At 44.2% G+C, this 18,694-nt stretch overlaps 1 protein-coding gene across 1 annotated transcript in view; it reads right to left on the bottom strand.

Annotated features, from left to right (window-relative positions):
• Positions 1-684: 684 nt before the first annotated feature.
• Positions 685-18,694, bottom strand: part of LOC311125255 (mdm2-binding protein-like) — a 36,501-nt gene continuing 18,491 nt past the window's right edge. The window contains exons 13-22 of the mRNA XM_084199306.1: positions 16,626-16,739; positions 15,346-15,543; positions 15,112-15,202; positions 14,769-14,936; positions 10,928-11,023; positions 9,291-9,554; positions 4,469-4,742; positions 3,338-3,451; positions 1,294-1,359; positions 685-1,118 (exon numbers count right to left, since the gene is read on the bottom strand). Coding sequence (XP_084055432.1) covers positions 1,083-1,118; positions 1,294-1,359; positions 3,338-3,451; positions 4,469-4,742; positions 9,291-9,554; positions 10,928-11,023; positions 14,769-14,936; positions 15,112-15,202; positions 15,346-15,543; positions 16,626-16,739 — 1,421 coding nt within the window. The 3' untranslated portion in view covers positions 685-1,082. The remainder of the gene's footprint in view (positions 1,119-1,293; positions 1,360-3,337; positions 3,452-4,468; positions 4,743-9,290; positions 9,555-10,927; positions 11,024-14,768; positions 14,937-15,111; positions 15,203-15,345; positions 15,544-16,625; positions 16,740-18,694) is intronic.

Genomic DNA, 18,694 nt, shown 5'->3' on the forward strand with positions numbered 1-18,694 from the left:
GGTATAGAGTAGTGAGGGCTGGGGGGGTGGTATAGAGTAGTGAGGACTGAGGGGGTATAGAGTAGTGAGGACTGGGGGGGTATAGAGTAATGAGGACTGAGGGGGGGTATAGAGTAGTGAGGACTGAGGAGGGAGTGGTATAGAGTAGTGAGGACTGAGGGGGGGTGGTATAGAGTAGTGAGGGCTGAGGGGGGGTGGTATAGAGTAATGAGGACTTAGGGGGGGATGGTATAGAGTAGTGAAGGCTGGGGGGGTATAGAGTAATGAGGACTTAGGGGGGGGGGTATAGAGTAGTGAGGACAGGGGGGTATAGAGTAGTGAGGACTGAGGGGGGGTATAGAGTAGTGAGGACTGAGGGGGGGGGGGGGGTATAGAGTATTGAGGACTGAGGGGGGGTATAGAGTAGTGAGGACTGGGGGGTGTATAGAATAGTGAGGACTGAGGTGGGGTATAGAATAGTGAGGACTGAGGGGGGGTATAGAGTAGTGAGGACTGAGGGGGTACAGTTCTGATTTTGAAAGCATTGTTTTGTTCATATATGTGAGACAAAGTGACATTCTCTGTTGGCTTTGCATTTGTTCCTACTGTGAACCTAGATAGACTAAATGTTAAGTCAATAGAAACTGACAGTGTTCTTACAGAAAATGTTGTGCTGCACAGAACAGTTGTAGTATGCTCACAAGATCACAAAACCCATTTTATTATGTTCCATAAAATCTATGGCACAACTAAAAGAAATACAGATATCTACATTTCTACCAATACTTTACTACAAACAGAGACATACACACAGGTTAAATAAACCATGTAAACACATCTAAAAGACAAACCTCCCAGTTCTTGGAACTTCCTATTAAAACAACATAAAAGAGAACTCATTAAAAATAAACAATGTAATTACTATGAAAGGCTGCCCTAGAACTGACAGTCAATGATGTTCTTAAAAGATAAAGAAAAATGCTAATCCCACTTTCACATCCTGACAGATGTTTCCCTGGTGAAACTACATTCCAGTGATGCTTGCTGTTTGCTGTGACTGTAAAACCAGTCTGAAACCACTAGTGATTCTTCAACTTCCCTCTTCACTTAGAGGCCCTCTCGGTAACCCAGTCAATGACCTGCAAGATAATAAATAAAAACATATGGGTCTGTTTAAAAGCTGGAAGCCATACAATTTCCTAACTCTTCATGAACAATTTCTACCTGAATACCCCTTGACTTCTGAAGAACATGATTGAAAGCATGCCTTGGTAAGGGGAGGGTAAAATATGTAATAAACGGTTGACAGGTTACCTGCTTGGCATTGCTGCTGGCTGCTTTCTTCATTTCCTCATGAAGACCCCTGGACGTTTTCAGATCCTTTTGGAGAAAAGGAATACATTGTGACACGCGTGTCTCTGTAACTGACATGCTCTGAGAGTAGGTTGGTTATACACTGCTCAAAAAAATTAAGGGAACACTAAAATAACACATCCTAGATCTGAATGAATGAAATCATCTTATTAAATAGTTTTTTCTTTACACAGTTGAATGTGCTGACAACAAAATCACACAAAAATTATCAATGGGAATCAAATGTATCAACCCATGGAGGTCTGGATTTGGAGTCACCCTCAAAATTAAAGTGGAAAACCACACTACAGGCGGATCCAACGCAGGAACACAGGATTTGCAAGCCTGAAATGACAGTTCAACATCAGTCATCGTTTGATGTAATGTCCTTAAAACAAGTCAAAATGAGGCTCAGTAGTGTGTGTGGCCTCCACGTGCCTGTATGACCTCCCTACAACGCCTGGGCATGCTCCTGATGAGGTGGCGGATGGTCTCCTGAGGGATCTCCTCCTAGACCTGGACTAAAGCATCCGCCAACTCCTGGACAGTCTGTGGTGCAACGTGGCGTTGGTGGATGGAGCGAGACATGATGTCCCAGATGTGCTCAATTGGATTCAGGTCTGGGGAACGGGCGGGCCAGTCCATAGCATCAATGCCTTCCTCTTGCAGGAACTGCTGACACACTCCAGCCACATGAGGTCTAGCATTGTCTTGCATTAGGAGGAACCCAGGGCCAACCGCACCAGCATATGGTCTCACAAGTGGTCTGAGGATCTCATCTCGGTACCTAATGGCAGTCAGGCTACCTCTGGCGAGCACATGGAGGGCTGTGCGGCCCCCCAAAGAAATGCCACCCCACACCATGACTGACCCACCGCCAAACCGGTCATGCTGGAGGATGTTGCAGGCAGCAGAACGTTCTCCACGGCGTCTCCAGACTCTGTCACATGTGCTCAGTGTGAACCTGCTTTCATCTGTGAAGAGCACAGGGCGCCAGTGGCGAATTTGCCAATCTTGGTGTTCTCTGGCAAATGCCAAACGTCCTGCACGGTGTTGGGCTGTAAGCACAACCCCCACCTGTGGACGTCGGGCCCTCATACCACCCTCATGGAGTCTGTTTCTGACCGTTTGAGCAGACACATGCACATTTGTGGCCTGCTGGAGGTCATTTTGCAGGGCTCTGGCAGTGCTCCTCCTGCTCCTCCTTGCACAAAGGTGGAGGTAGCAGTCCTGCTGCTGGGTTGTTGCCCTCCTACGGCCTCCTCCACGTCTCCTGATGTACTGGCCTGTCTCCTGGTAGCGCCTCCATGCTCTGGACACTACGCTGACAGACACAGCAAACCTTCTTGCCACAGCTCGCATTGATGTGCCTTCCTGGATGAGCTGCACTACCTGAGCCACTTGTGTGGGTTGTAGACTCTGTCTCATGCTACCACTAGAGTGAAAGCACCGCCAGCATTCAAAAGTGACCAAAACATCCGCCAGGAAGCATAGGAACTGAGAAGTGGTCTGTGGTCACCACCTGCAAAACCAGTCCTTTATTGGGGGTGTCTTGCTAATTGCCTATAATTTCCACCTGTTGTCTATTCCATTTGCACAACAGCATGTGAAATGTATTGTCAATCAGTGTTGCTTCCTAAGTGGACAGTTTATTTCACAGAAGTGTGATTGACTTGGAGTTACATTGTGTTGTTTAAGTGTTCCCTTTATTTTTTTGAGCAGTGTACATCTCTCAGTGAGGTTATTATGTACTTCAATTCAAGTGTGCTCATCTTTCTCTATAGTCTCTGGGGTGATGACGTTACAGTCAGCTGCTATAGGCAGGACAGACAGCCAGCTTATCTCTCTAGGCAATACAAAACAATCCTATCTATCTAACACAGTCTTAGTTGTCATTCTATCATTGAAAACTTTTTCAAAGAGGGGCCAAGGGACTTGAAGTTTTCACGTTAACTCACTGTTGGTGCTAAATGTCAAATTCAAAGAAAGGGAACAGGAGACAGACCTTCAGATAGAATTTGGAGATTTCAAACAGTCTTTGACTGCAGGCGGCAAGGCACTTATGTTCTCTGGTGATCCCATGATGCTTCAGCGTCTTCGCCACAACCTCTTTCAGCATCTAGAACAGAAATGACAGAAAACACTCTGCGTGTGTGTGTGTATCAATGGGAATCACTGACATTTCTCTAAATCAGGGATGGGCAACTTTGATGGGGGTGGGGGCCACAAAAAATCTGAACTTATCACGGGGGGCCGCAGTGGCTCGCGGGTCTGTGTACCCACATCCATATCCATACCCCCACCTTGAAGCAAAACGATTTAGCAACCCCCCCCCCCCCCCCCCCCCCGACAGCAGACAGAAAATGAAGTTTAATTTCCTGCAAATATACACATTTTTCCATGGGGCGGAGAGAAATGTTTGCAGTTTTTAATATGATATTAGAGTGAGAGTGACTAACAAAATCAATGGGGGCCCCCCGGTCGGTAAGTCGACCGTGTTTACTAGAAGTTTAGATAGCTGGCTGCTAGACTAACTTACCAATCTCAAACATGTTATCTGACATGAGCTAATTGAGTGACATAACAAGAGAAAAACCAATGATGCACAACCACATTTTGAAATTACTATTCTAACTCGGATCATTAAGTTGTGACCCCGACTGAGTTTATTTTGTCTTTGAAAATGTATCCTCGGGCCTAGAAAAGGGGGGACGCCAGTCGCCCATCCCTGCTCTAAATAAACCTGTATTTTTCTCAATGGGGTCACGTCGTTCTTCTTGTGGTTGATAAACTCGGGTTTGCATAGTAATCAGAACAGCTCAAGGTCTTGTTCCTTGAAACTGAAACTCTTATCTCACGGAGCTTAACATTGTGGAGAATGGTAGGAGAGAAAGGAATGTACAGTTGTCGTTAAAGATCTGGTGCAGCGTCATCATGTCGTAGTTACCTAGTGGGGGGCTATGATATGGCAATTTAGCACAGCATAACCTAATGGAAGACTATAAATTTAGATGTGTGTCTGTCTATAGAGATAAATACTCTGTGTCTATCTATGTGAATATCTACATGCTGTACAACACAGAAATATTTCCCCAACAGATACAATAAGCCATCATCAGCCAGTATGGCCTCTTACCCGGACATGTTTCTGGGAGCGAGACTCCTTGTTGGCCTTGTCCTCTGCCTGTCCCTGCCCGTGTCCCTGGGCCTGGGGGGCTCTGTGGCTCTGTGGGGGGTCAGGGTGGTGCTTCTCGGGCCCCTGGGGGCCAAGGGGAGCCAGTCTCAGGGCTGAGACAGAGGAGGTGGACTGAGACCTGGTATTCTGCAGTCTCAAGGCTCTCACAGCAGGGTGGGTATCAGTACCACTGCTACCAGAGCCCAGGGACTCACTGCTCTCTGACTTGGCCAGCCTGGACAATACAGACAGACAATAATTTTTTACAGAGTGGTGTCACTATCTCTGCCAGAAAGACTACTGTGAATCTACTCCTAATGACCTCAGCTGTCACCATAATCAATTAAGGTTCAATTCCATGGCAACAGACAACATATTTATTCTCTATGTAATTATACAGTAGCCAACTCCTAAAAAATATGAATCTAGAAAGTAATTTAGAGAGGCATCATCCTGTTGCTTTCTGGCATTATATTACATCATTAAGGCTATGAGGCTATATCATTTGATATTCATTATGGAAACATCAATTCTATCTGCTGGTCACATCACCTGAGTAATAAAACCATCAATATTTCTATCTGCTGGTCACATCACCTAAGTAATAAAACCATCATTTCTATCTGCTGGTCACATCACCTGAGTAATAAAACCATCATTTCTATCTGCTGGTCACATCACCTGAGTAATAAATCCATCATTTCTATCTGCTGGTCACATCACCTGAGTAATAAATCCATCATTTCTATCTGCTGGTCACATCACCTGAGTAATAAAACCATCAATATTTCTATCTGCTGGTCACATCACCTGAGTAATAAAACCATCAATATTTCTATCTGCTGGTCACATCACCTAAGTAATAAAACCATCATTTCTATCTGCTGGTCACATCACCTGAGTAATAAAACCATCATTTCTATCTGCTGGTCACATCACCTGAGTAATAAAACCATCATTTCTATCTGCTGGTCACGTCGCCACAGCAATAAAAACCATCCTCAGCAGACCAATATCTCATTTCACAGTAACTAATGGGTGTCACATAAAACAACTACATATAAAGGGTATCAATGTGTGAATAATACCATTCAGTTCCACTTTGAAAGACAATATGCTGACCACGGACTATACGGCTTCTGCCTCCCAAATGGCAGGCACCCTATTCCCAATTTAGTGCACTACTTCTACCCTGTAGGCCCTGTTCAAAAGTAGTGCACTATATAGGGAATAGGGTGCCATTTGGGATTAACCCTGTATCTATATGCATTAAGAGTCAGCAATGGAATGTGCTGCAGAGTCACAGTAAACTATTAACAGTCCGTAAAGAAGAATAACTGCAGATGGGAACAATCTTTCCCCCTCCTCTCTCCCTGTGTGTGTGTGTGTTTGTTTGTTTGAAGTTTTCAAGGTGAAAAGTGATCTGTACTCTTCAGACAGAGTGAATACCTCAGAACTGGAACAGCATTTTCTACTACTATCATATAACTCACCAACACTGTCCACTTTAGGCGAACCCATTTCAGCTGAACCCTCTTGATGTTAACTATTGATGTTCTAAAATGCTGAGGAGGAGCTACATAAATAATCCTGATCTCCCTTCCTCAGATCTGACAGCCACTCTCTAGGGACTAGTTGTCTTGTTAAGATGTCAGTATGACTGAACTATAGATGAACATGACTGAATGACTGGCGATAACACAGGGGACATGTTAACAACAACCAAGATAAAACACTGATGACCTAGAAAGAAAAATAAGAGAAATCCTGTTGTTTCTGATCAAAGGGAACAGAGAAATCCTGTTGTTTCTGATCAAAGGGAACAGAGAAATCCAGTTGTTTCTGATCAAAGGGAACAGAGAAATCCAGTTGTTTCTGATCAAAGGGAACAGAGAAATCCTGTAGTTTCTGATCAAAAGGGAACAGAGAAATCCTGTTGTTTCTGATCAAAGGGAACAGAGAAATCCTGTTGTTTCTGATCAAAGGGAACGGATAAATCCTGTTGTTTCTGATCAAAGGGAACAGATAAATCCTGTTGTTTCTGATCAAAGGGAAAAGAGAAAGCCTGTTGTTTCTGATCAAAGGGAACGGAGAAATCCTGTTGTTTCTGATCAAAGGGAACAGATACATCCTGTTGTTTCTGATCAAAGGGAACATATAAATCCTTTTTTTTCTGATCAAAGGGAACAGAGAAATCCAGTTGTTTCTGATCAAAGGGAACTGATAAATCCTGTTGTTTCTGATCAAAGGGAACAGATAAATCCTGTTGTTTCTGATAAAAGGGAACAGAGAAATCCTGTTGTTTCTGATCAAAGGGAATAGATAATTCCTTTTGTTTCTGATCAAAGGGAACAGATAAATCCTGTTGTTTCTGATCAAAGGGAGCGGAGAAATCTGGGTTGTTTCTGATCAAAGCGAACTGAGAAATCCAGTTGTTTCTGATCAAAGGGAACAGATCAATCCTTTTGTTTCTGATCAAAGGGAACAGATAAATCCTGTTGTTTCTGATCAAAGGGAACAGATAAATAATTTTGTTTCTGATCAAAGGGAACAGAGAAATCCTGTTGTTTCTGATCAAAGGGAACAGAGAAATCCTGTTGTTTCTGATCAAAGGGATCAGATCAATCCTGTTGTTTCTGATCAAAGGGAACAGATCAATCCAGTTGTTTCTGATCAAATGGAACAGATAAATCCTGTTGTTTCTGATCAAAGGGAACAGAGAAATCCTGTTGTTTCTGATCAAAGGGAACAGAGAAATCCTGTTGTTTCTGATCAAAGGGATCAGATCAATCCTGTTGTTTCTGATCAAAGGGATCAGATCAATCCTGTTGTTTCTGATCAAAGGGAACAGATAAATCCTGTTGTTTCTGATCAAATGGAACAGATAAATCCTGTTGTTTCTGATTAAAGGGAACAGATAAATCCTGTTGTTTCTGATCAAAGGGAACAGATAAATCCTGTTGTTTCTGATCAAAGGGAACATATCAATCATTTTGTTTCTGATCAAAGGGAACAGAGAAATCCAGTTGTTTCTGATCAAAGCGAACTGAGAAATCCAGTTGTTTCTGATCAAAGGGAACAGAGAAATCCTGTTGTTTCTGATCAAAGGGAACAGAGAAACTTGGTTGTTTCTGATCAAAGGGAACAGATACATCCTGTTGTTTCTGATCAAAGGGAACAGAGAAATCCTGTTGTTTCTGATCAAAGGGAACAGAGAAATCCTGTAGTTTCTGATCAAAGGGAAAAGAGAAATCCTGTTGTTTCTGATCAAAGGGAACAGAGAAATCCAGTTGTTTCTGATCAAAGGGAGCGGATAAATCCTGTTGTTTCTGATCAAAGGGAGCGGATAAATCCTGTTGTTTCTGATCACAGGGAGCAGAGAAATCCAGGTTGTTTCTGATCAAAGCGAACAGAGAAATCCAGTTGTTTCTGATCAAAGGGAACAGATAAATCATTTTGTTTCTGATCAAAGGGAACAGAGAAATCCTGTTGTTTCTGATCAAAGGGAACATAGAAACTTGGTTGTTTCTGATCAAAGGGAACAGAGAAATCCTGTTGTTTCTGATCAAAGGGAACGGATACATCCTGTTGTTTCTGATCAAAGGGAACAGATACATCCTGTTGTTTCTGATCAAAGGGAACAGATCATTCCTTTTGTTTCTGATCAAAGGGAACAGATAAGAGAAAGGAGCAGCTACAGAGGGAAGTGACTGACAGACTCTATTATCGCTAGTGAACAGACTGGAGTCCAGTCAAACCACATGTAAACCAAATACTTTTATAACTAAACCAAGATAGACCACAGCCCGTCGTTTCAAATGGGAACAAATTAGTCATAGTGGGCAGAACAAGCAAGGAGGTGGGCAGAGCCAAGCACGAGCTAGCGAAATTCTATTGCCTCGTTTCTAGCACACATTTACATATTTCCATTAGGGAACGCCTACTTTGTGAAGTGCGCGTGTGCAATAACTCAATTCGCCTTTGCACTCTTTCTAAACAACACAATTAAAAAAAACTTTGGCAAAGGGTAAAGTCTACAAAACTTAGTCCACTCTGTTCGTTACAGATTCTAGTTTTGGGAACAGAAAACTGTATTTAGATTAAATGTTTCATCGATGATAAAATGTACAGAATGTCGGCTGAAATCCATCTCGTCCCCATCTTCTCCCACTGCCGGCCACTGGGCTTCCTCTCGCTACCATATTTGATAGTAAGTGGAAAAGCCAAGCAGATGCTTCACATTATTACATCCGGTGAAATATCTGTCTCATTGTTCTATCTGTGTGTAAACTCTGGGATTTGATGAACAAATATACTGAGCCTGCAAACATCCCAAGGTGAAATGTAACATGAGTAGAGATAGTGGGTGGCCAATTCAACCTAGTAGTAGAAGACTATCACACTGTAATCTATTCCCCTATGAAGTTTATTGTTACAACGTTTCAAGCCTAGTTCCACCTTTGGTAACCTAAGGCTGGAAACATTGTTTCAATAACAAAAATGGGAGCTTAAAACAGTGTGCAAAAATCTTCTGTTGAATATATTGGTTGACCTCTAGCACCTGCTCTAAACCACAGGTTGTATGTACGTAACCTTTGCCTATATAGAACACGATGCTCCTAATATGCCATTTAGCGGATGCTTTTATCCAAAGTGACTCACAGTCATGCGTGCATGCATTTTTTATGTATAGGTGGCCCTGGGAATCAAACCCACTATCCTGGCGTTGCAAGAGCCATGCTCTACCAACTGAGCTACAGAGTATCATACAAACCTCACTAACCTCTTATTGGGGTGGATGGCGTCTGTATCCCTTGATCGTCTCTTGATCCTGGGCAGGTCAGAGTTAAGGAGGGCCTCTCCGTCCGGGACACTTCCTGGTTCAGACAGCACGGCCGGCGAGGGGGCAGGGCTTAAGGCAAAGGGGACGGGACAAGGCTCCTTGGAGCAGGTTGTCTGGGTCTCGTAGCGAATCAGACGAGACTGCAGCCGGACGAAGCCCTGGTCCCGGTCCAAGGCCTTGTGGCCCTGCTCGTCCAGACAGAACCTGGGTAGGGCCAAGAGATTAGTGATTCAAAACAAAGACAAGTCTGGACGATAGATAGCCAATAAAGTAGTAGTTAATAATAGATAAAAACTGAAAGATCAGGACTAAATTAGCATCAGAACAAGACGGGTCTCTCTCATGAGTCGGCAGAACTTGACAAGGGAGAAGAAGAGCTGATAGTGAGCCAGGACACAGAGACAGAGGGGTCTTATAGTGAGCCAGGACACAGAGACAGAGGGGTCTTATAGTGAGCCAGGACACAGAGACAGAGGGGTCTTATAGTGAGCCAGGACACAGAGACAGAGGGGTCTTATAGTGAGCTAGGACACAGAGACAGAGGGGTCTTATAGTGAGCCAGGACACAGAGACAGAGGGGTCTTATAGTGAGCCAGGACACAGAGACAGAGGGGTCTTATAGTGAGCCAGGACACAGAGACAGAGGGGTCTTATAGTGAGCCAGGACACAGAGACAGAGGGGTCTTATAGTGAGCCAGGACACAGAGACAGAGGGGTCTTATAGTGAGCCAGGACACAGAGACAGAGGGGTCTTATAGTGAGCCAGGACACAGAGACAGAGGGGTCTGATAGTGAGCCAGGACACAGAGACAGAGGGGTCTGATAGTGAGCCAGGACACAGAGACAGAGGGGTCTGATAGTGAGCCAGGACACAGAGACAGAAGGGTCTGACAGTGAGCCAGGACACAGAGGGGTCTGATAGTGAGCCAGGACACAGAGACAGAGGGGTCTTATAGTGAGCCAGGACACAGAGACAGAGGGGTCTGACAGTGAGCCTCCTGTTAACACTAGCCGTGGATGTGGTGTGTCCAAAGCCACATTCCTGCTTCATGTGTTGGTGCAGCTATTAGCATATACCGTAAATACCATAGAATATATAGACTAACAAAATAAGGATCTAATTCAAACTATACAGGAGCTTCTCATCTAAACCATATTGAACATAGTGTTGCCCACTTGACTAATGCAATGATTCACAAATGTGTGGATATTTTAAAAGCCTTTAATTTTCAATTTGTCTAACAGAGCACAAACGCTGTACAGGTATTAAGGTAATTCTTGCAGGGACATGTGGTGTGGGAGAACCGTTGTCTGTACACTGTACCACTCAGAGGGGGTATGTGGTGTAGATGTCAACCTCAGGAGGTAATGTGGGAGACATCTCAAAGAGAGAGTTGAATCTAGATCAGTCTCTTTACACTACACAAGTACATGTCCTGGAGCTAGTTGTGTCGTCAGGCCCTCAGGTGATTAGAGATACTGTAAGTACTCTACCCTAAGAGACAAATAGGTTTATGTGTAGATGAACCTTTATTCCATGGTAGTGGTAGGGTTACTGTATGTATAAAGACACCTACTCTATTCCATGGTAGTGGGAGCTGGCTGCCTGGTTGAAGGGGAGCTGGGTCACTTTCCTGGGGGTCAGGTCTGGAGACATGTGGAATGTATTTCCCCTGGAGACACACACAGACACACACTGTTGTACAGGAGCTGTGAACATTTTCTAATTAAATCCAAGACTGCAGCAAAGAACACGCAGTCCTGCAGCTATCTGAAGTTAAACTAAAACCCTCCTGTCCTCTGCACCCAAACTGATTAAGTCTGACAGCTTGAATGTCTAGAATGCCTCTTAATTGAGTTTATTTTAATGAACATTAATTACTACAAAAACGTATTCTTCTCTGCCTTCTGTAAAAACACTGTCCAATAAAAGCTCTTTGAATCAGAGGAATTAAATTAGCTGAAACACTTTGATTCTAATGCATCTCAGAAGTAGACAACCACATAAAATCCATGTCGCTACATGGTGGCTGAGCATTTGAAACATCCTAACTGAATAGTTGTCTGCTGAATGGAGTTGTTTCTCCTCTAGGGAAGATAATATTATAAACATATTATTCAATGTTTGAAAGCACCAACAAGCATGTTGACAGCATTTTTTTGGGGGGCATTTCAGATTCAGACGGTGACAAAACTGATTTCCCTAGAGTCACACTGAAGTGCCGGGACACATTTCTACATCCATATTAGAAGCCTGAAACCTAATTTCATACACTTTAGTCAGACAGATTGTCCCCTTGCTGAGTTACCCTCAGTAGCTCGGTTTCCATCCAACTGGCGACAGATTTTCATGCAAATATTCTAAAATCTGCATAAAGAAAATATGCGCATTTTCCCACCAGTGGCGTGTTTCCACCAAACTGACTTGTTGCGGATAAAAATCAGTGCGTGACGACGTAATGCACGCAAAATGTACTTACGTTTTCATGTACCGAATAAAAATCTAAAGTTCAATGTGTTTCCATCGCATTTTCAACTCTACCGATAATTTTGTCACAAAAACTGTTGCCTTAAACAGCAAATGTGCCTACTCTGGTCTTGGCATGTGCGCTCTAGCCAACGGATCGCAGATACAATGCGGGTAGGCTAGTCTACATGAAGAGATTATTATGGATATTTATTTGTCAATCGGCAGTCAAGCATCGATCATCATGTCACCAGAATCAGACCCTCGATATTTACTGGGAAGGAGTAAAGCTCATCACCAAAGATTTTAAAAACTAACCCAAGATAGACCACAGCCTGTCGTTTCCAATGGGAGCAAATTAAATCAGTGGGCAGAACAAGCAAGGAGATGGGCAGAGCCAAGCATGCGCTAGCAAGATCCCATTGGTGCTTTCGAGCATGTATTTGCATATTTACGTTAGGGAAAGCCTACTCTGTGAAGTGCGCGTGTACAATAACTCAATTTGCCCTTGCACTCTTTCTAAGCAATGCCATATTTTGAAACTTTGGCAAAGGGCAAAGTCTACAAAACTTAGTCCACTCTGTCGTAACATATTCTAGTTTTGGGAACAGAAAACTGTATTGACATCAAATGTTTCATTGATGAGAAAATGTGCAGAATGTCGGCCAAAATCCATCTGGCTCCATCTTTCCCCACTGCCGGCCACTGGGCTTCCTCTCATCACCATATATGGTGGTGAGTGGAAATGCCAACTGGATGCTTTAGATTTATACATCTGGTGAAACATCTGGCTCATTGTTCTATCTACGTCATCACCGTGCACTTTCACCACCCTGTGAAGTTAATCATCATTTATTTCATCTGCAGCCTAATAAACTGCATGGTTTCCCAAGTGGGAGGACCAGACACCATATCAACGCGTGACTCCAAGTTTACTTCGATATGATGCATACTCTCACTACTGGTGTCCTCCTGGGCTCAGTTCTAGGCCCTCTTCTATCGATACACCAAGTCACTCGGCTCCGTCATATCCTCACATGGTCTCTCCTATCATTGCTATGCGGATGACACTCAACTGCCTTTCTCCTTCCCTCCTTCTGACACCCATCTCTGCGTGCCCGGCAGATATTTCAGCTTGGATGTCGGTCCACCACCTCAAGCTCAACCTCGACAAGACAGAGCTGCTCTTCCTCCGGTTAGTGTTAACTACTTTGGGGCACTCAGACACATATAATTGACCAGAGAGGCCATTGTACATAAAGTAGAACACATCTAAATACGTTATACAACTTTCTGTAGTAGTGACAGAATGAGTCAAACCACAATGCCTTTGAACAAATCCCTAAAGTATTGGAATTGAACAATCACACTTCTGTGAAATTAAACTGTCCACTTAGGAAGCAACACTGATTGACAATACATTTCACATGCTGTTGTGCAAATGGAATAGACAACAGGTGGAAATTATAGGCAATTAGCAAGACACCCCCAATAAAGGACTGGTTTTGCAGGTGGTGACCACAGACCACTTCTCAGTTCCTATGCTTCCTGGCTGATGTTTTGGTCACTTTTGAATGCTGGCGGTGCTTTCACTCTAGTGGTAACATGAGACGGAGTCTACAACCCACACAAGTGGCTCAGGTAGTGCAGCTCATCCAGGAAGGCACATCAATGCGAGCTGTGGCAAGAAGGTTTGCTGTGTCTGTCAGCGTAGTGTCCAGAGCATGGAAGCACTACCAGGAGACAGGCCAGTACATCAGGAGACGTGGAGGAGGCCGTAGGAGGGCAACAACCCAGCAGCAGGACTGCTACCTCCACCTTTGTGCAAGGAGGAGCAGGAGGAGCACTGCCAGAGCCCTGCAAAATGACCTCCAGCAGGCCACAAATGTGCATGTGTCTGCTCAAACGGTCAGAAACAGACTCCATGAGGGTGGTATGAGGGCCCGACGTCCACAGGTGGGGGTTGTGCTTACAGCCCAACACCGTGCAGGACGTTTGGCATTTGCCAGAGAACACCAAGATTGGCAAATTCGCCACTGGTGCCCTGTGCTCTTCACAGATTAAAGCAGGTTCACACTGAGCACATGTGACAGACGTGACAGAGTCTGGAGACGCCGTGGAGAACGTTCTGCTGCCTGCAACATCCTCCAGCATGACCGGTTTGGCGGTGGGTCAGTCATGGTGTGGGGTGGCATTTCTTTGGGGGGCCGCACAGCCCTCCATGTGCTCGCCAGAGGTAGCCTGACTGCCATTAGGTACCGAGATGAGATCCTCAGACCCCTTGTGAGACCATATGCTGGTGCGGTTGGCCCTGGGTTCCTCCTAATGCAAGACAATGCTAGACCTCATGTGGCTGGAGTGTGTCAGCAGTTCCTGCAAGAGGAAGGCATTGATGCTATGGACTGGCCCGCCCGTTCCCCAGACCTGAATCCAATTGAGCACATCTGGGACATCATGTCTCGCTCCATCCACCAATGCCACGTTGCATCACAGACTGTCCAGGAGTTGGCGGATGCTTTAGTCCAGGTCTGGGAGGAGATACCTCAGGAGACCATCCACCACCTCATCAGGAGCATGCCCAGGCGTTGTAGGGAGGTCATACAGGCACGTGGAGGCCACACACACTACTGAGCCTCATTTTGACTTGTTTTAAGGACATTACATCAAAGTTGGATCAGCCTGTAGTGTGGTTTTCCACTTTAATTTTGAGGTTGACTCCAAATCCAGACCTCCATGGGTTGATACATTTGATTTCCATTGATCATTTTTGTGTGATTTTGTTGTCAGCACATTCAACTATGTAAAGAAAAAAGTATTTAATAAGATTATTTCATTCATTCAGATCTAGGATGTGTTATTTTAGTGTTCCCTTTATTTTTTTGAGCAGTGTATATTACAGAGGAGCTTGTAGGAATATATAGTTACCCTAGTCTCGGGACTAATATAGTTACCCTAGTCTCTGGACTAATAGAGGCTGCAGATCTCCGGTGGGCAGGCCATCAGGTGTGAAGTGTCTGAGCAGCTCTTTGGCATCCAGCAAGGCTGGGGTGGTTCTCTGGCCCTGGACGTCCTTAGGCCCCAGCAGACAGTCAGACGAGCCGCCAGACATCAGACCAAACCTGGGAAGGGAGACAGGCAGGAGGAGACCACAGATGAGATGGTTAAATGAGTCACGTGTCAGGAACCAAAGATACTGTCGGCCTCTCTTTCTATTCCCATAAGCCACCTTGCTTGCTTATTATTGTTGGAAGAGAGGTGTTAAGTACCGATGTGAACACCATGATTCAAGTTTACCTCAGCTTCTGACGAGTCCTCTGGAGGTTCTCATAGTTCTGCAGAACACTTCTCTCCGGCCAGTCAACATGTTGGGAGTGTTTAATGAACTCTACATTAGGATGGGAATAGAGTCATTTAAGTTTTTTCAGTTTATCAGTCAACGTTTCTAGTAGGAATCAGTTTCAGAGATAACACATACATATTACTGCGCTGTGTTAAGTGGAGTAACGAGAGAGTGGAACAACAGAATACCTGTAGTCTTCATAGTGTGGTTCTCCTCCTCTGCTCCACAGTGCTCAACTCTGGGCAGGCTGGAGTCTTTAGGCAGGCTGGAGGCTTTAGGCAGGGCAGAGTCATGCATCTTGAGGTACTGTTCTCTGGCCAGGCTGAGCAGGACCTTCAGGTCATTGACTGGTATTGAGGCTGGCTTGTCTGCCTCTTCTCTACGTCCTAGTCAAGATGAAATAATAATAGTCAGTAAGTAGCCTACTGTAAGTGCTCTACAGACTGACTAATACTGGAGGAACCACTTACCTGTCTGGCTGCTCTACAGACTGACTAATACTGGAGGAACCACTTACCTGTCTGGCTGCTCTACAGACTGACTAATACTGGAGGAACCACTTACCTGTCTGGCTGCTCTACAGACTGACTAATACTGGAGGAACCACTTACCTGTCTGGCTGCTCTACAGACTGACTAATACTGGAAGAACCACTTACCTGTCTGGCTGCTCTACAGACTGACTAATACTGGAGGAACCACTTACCTGTCTGGCTGCTCTACAGACTGACTAATACTGGAGGAACCACTTACCTGTCTGGCTGCTCTACAGACTGACTAATACTGGAGGAACCACTTACCTGTCTGGCTGCTCTACAGACTGACTAATACTGGAGGAACCACTTACCTGTCTGGCTGCTCTACAGACTGACTAATACTGGAGGAACCACTTACCTGTCTGGCTGCTCTACAGACTGACTAATACTGGAGGAACCACTTACCTGTCTGGCTGCTCTACAGACTGACTTTAATACTGGATTATCCACTTACCTGTCTGGCTGCTCTACAGACTGACTAATACTGGAGGAACCACTTACCTGTCTGGCTGCTCTACAGACTGACTTTAATACTGGAGGAACCACTTACCTGTCTGGCTGCTCTACAGACTGACTTTAATACTGGAGGATCCACTTACTTGTCTGGCTGCTCTACAGACTGACTTTAATACTGGAGGATCCACTTATCTGGCTGGCTGCTAGACAGACTGACTTGCTTTATTAAACTATGCTAGATATAAAATAGAATGTTCTCAATAACTTACCTGGTTAAATAAAATACAATTATAAAAAAGTAATTTAGCTAGGCTCTATTTGGTGTCAATAAAGTTAACTGCAAATGGAAAGAGTGTGCTGAGGACAGACATTTTAATATATATTCTGCGTCAGATATGATATGAGGTATCTCTTGAAAAATCGAGTTTTATCTCAACAAGACTTACATGGGTAAATAAAATTAGATGTTTTACTTACTCAGACACTCCTTTAGGACCAAGGTCTGCACCTTGGCCAACTTCCTCTCTCTCTGTAGCAGTTGGTCTCCATGGAGACAGGGCAGGGAGCGCAGCCAGTCTGTAGTGGTGGAAACTGGGGGAGGCGACCAAGTGGACTGCTTTATCAATCAATTGGCTGAACCCTTCTCAATAACGTGAAAGAAAAGAGCAACCTGCACACTGCTCCCGCTAGCGTTACTTATTAGCCTCTTCACTTTACGGCCCGTTAGGAGACTCTCTCAGCCTTTAATCTGTTTCACAAAAGTTCTCAGAGGGCCGTATAAGAATGACAGAGCGCAAAACAGAGAGAGAGAAAGAAAGAGCGAGAGAGAAAGAGAGAGAAAGAAAGAGCGAGAGAGAGAAAGAGAGAGAGCGAGAAAGAGAGAGTGTGAGAGAGAAAGAGAGAGAAAGAGAGTGAGAGAGCGAGAAAGAGAGAAAGAGTGTGAGAGAGAAAGAGAGAGAGAAAGAGAGAGAGAGAGAGAGAGAGAGAAAAGGGGAGAACAGAACAGGGCCTTTTAGGAACCATTGCTTGTTCCTCCATATTGTTCTCTTTCAGAAGGAAAATGGTACATGTCAGGGTTTTTCTTAAGGTTTTTATATAATAAACTCCTACAGAGAGCGAAGGGAACAGGAAGACCTTTCAGGATCTATTGCTTGTTCCACCATTTTGTTCTGTTCTCTTTGAGAATGAAAATGCCACATGAGAGTTGGTGTACGAAAGAACCATTCTTACGCTTTAATCATTTTATGAAGGTACTCAGAGAGAGGGTCTTAAAAGCCAGAAGGAGAGGGAACTATTCTTTCACCATCTTATGTTCTCTTTCAGAAATAAATGCTACATGAGAGTTTGTGTAAAATAAAATAAACTCTCTGTAAGTCTCTCTGGATGAGAGACTCTGCTAAATGCCTGAAATATATTTTAAAAGTACAATGTCTTTCTTTTTTTGGGGCATTCCATAATGGAACAGAATGTGCTCTCTGAATGAATGTGGAGGCCTACATGCTTTATACTGTACAAAGTACCAAGAGCCATGTAAATATCAGCTCTGACTGTACCAACCTACACTACAGCCTGTTTCAGTGTGTTCCCAGTCCACAGGGCTAACGCAGCAGGAGAGAGAGAGAGAGAGAGTGGCTACACTGCTGTGCCTTCTCTCCTCCTCTTCTGTTTCACTCCCAGGTATTACGTCTGTCTTTCTACAGGGCTTTATTATCGCTGATAAATATAATAATAATAATATAATATGCCATTTAGCAGACGCTTTTATCCAAAGCGACTTACAGTCATGTGTGCATACATTTTTACGTATGGGTGGTCCCGGGGATCGAACCCACTACCCTGGCGTTACAAGCGCCATGCTCTACCAATTGAGCTACAGAGGACCACAATATCCAGAGGAAAGAGTCAGAGAAGTTAGAGCAGGGTTCCCCAACTGGTGGCCCGCGGGTGGTTTTATTTTGGCACCCCTTCTTTTATTTATTTGAATTTTCAGACATAAAAAAGACCCCCCCAAAAAAATATATACCGTATTTTCCGCACTATAAAGCGCACCGGATTATAAGGCGCACCTTCAATGAATGGCCTATTTTAGAACTGTTTTCATATATAGGGCGCACCGGATTATAAGGCGCATAGAATAGAAGATACTGCAGTCAAACGTTTGACTGGGGTTGCGTTATGCATCCACTAGATGGAGCTGTGCTAAAGGGAATGTCAACAAAACAGTCAGATAAAGTCAAACTTTATTAAGCGTTCTGACAACTCCGTTCACTCCCATGGTAACGTTGTTCAAACGTTAATGTGCATATTAACAATATCTCCCAGCCTTGCTCACTCTTCTCCCAAACGTGGAGGGGAACTTTTCCCTGATTCAGTAAACACGTAGTAAAAGAAACAGTCTGATACCACTAAATCAAACGTTAGTGCATAACTCAACATTGTTCAGTTACGTATAACACGTAAAGATCACTTTTTCAGTTCATTCCCCGTCCACGAATCCCTCGAATTCTTCTTCTTCAGTGTCCGAATTGAACAGTTGGGCGACTACG

Source organism: Coregonus lavaretus (assembly GCF_964263955.1).
Source record: "Coregonus lavaretus genome assembly, contig: HAP1_SCAFFOLD_886, whole genome shotgun sequence".
Lineage (NCBI taxonomy): Eukaryota > Metazoa > Chordata > Actinopteri > Salmoniformes > Salmonidae > Coregonus > Coregonus lavaretus.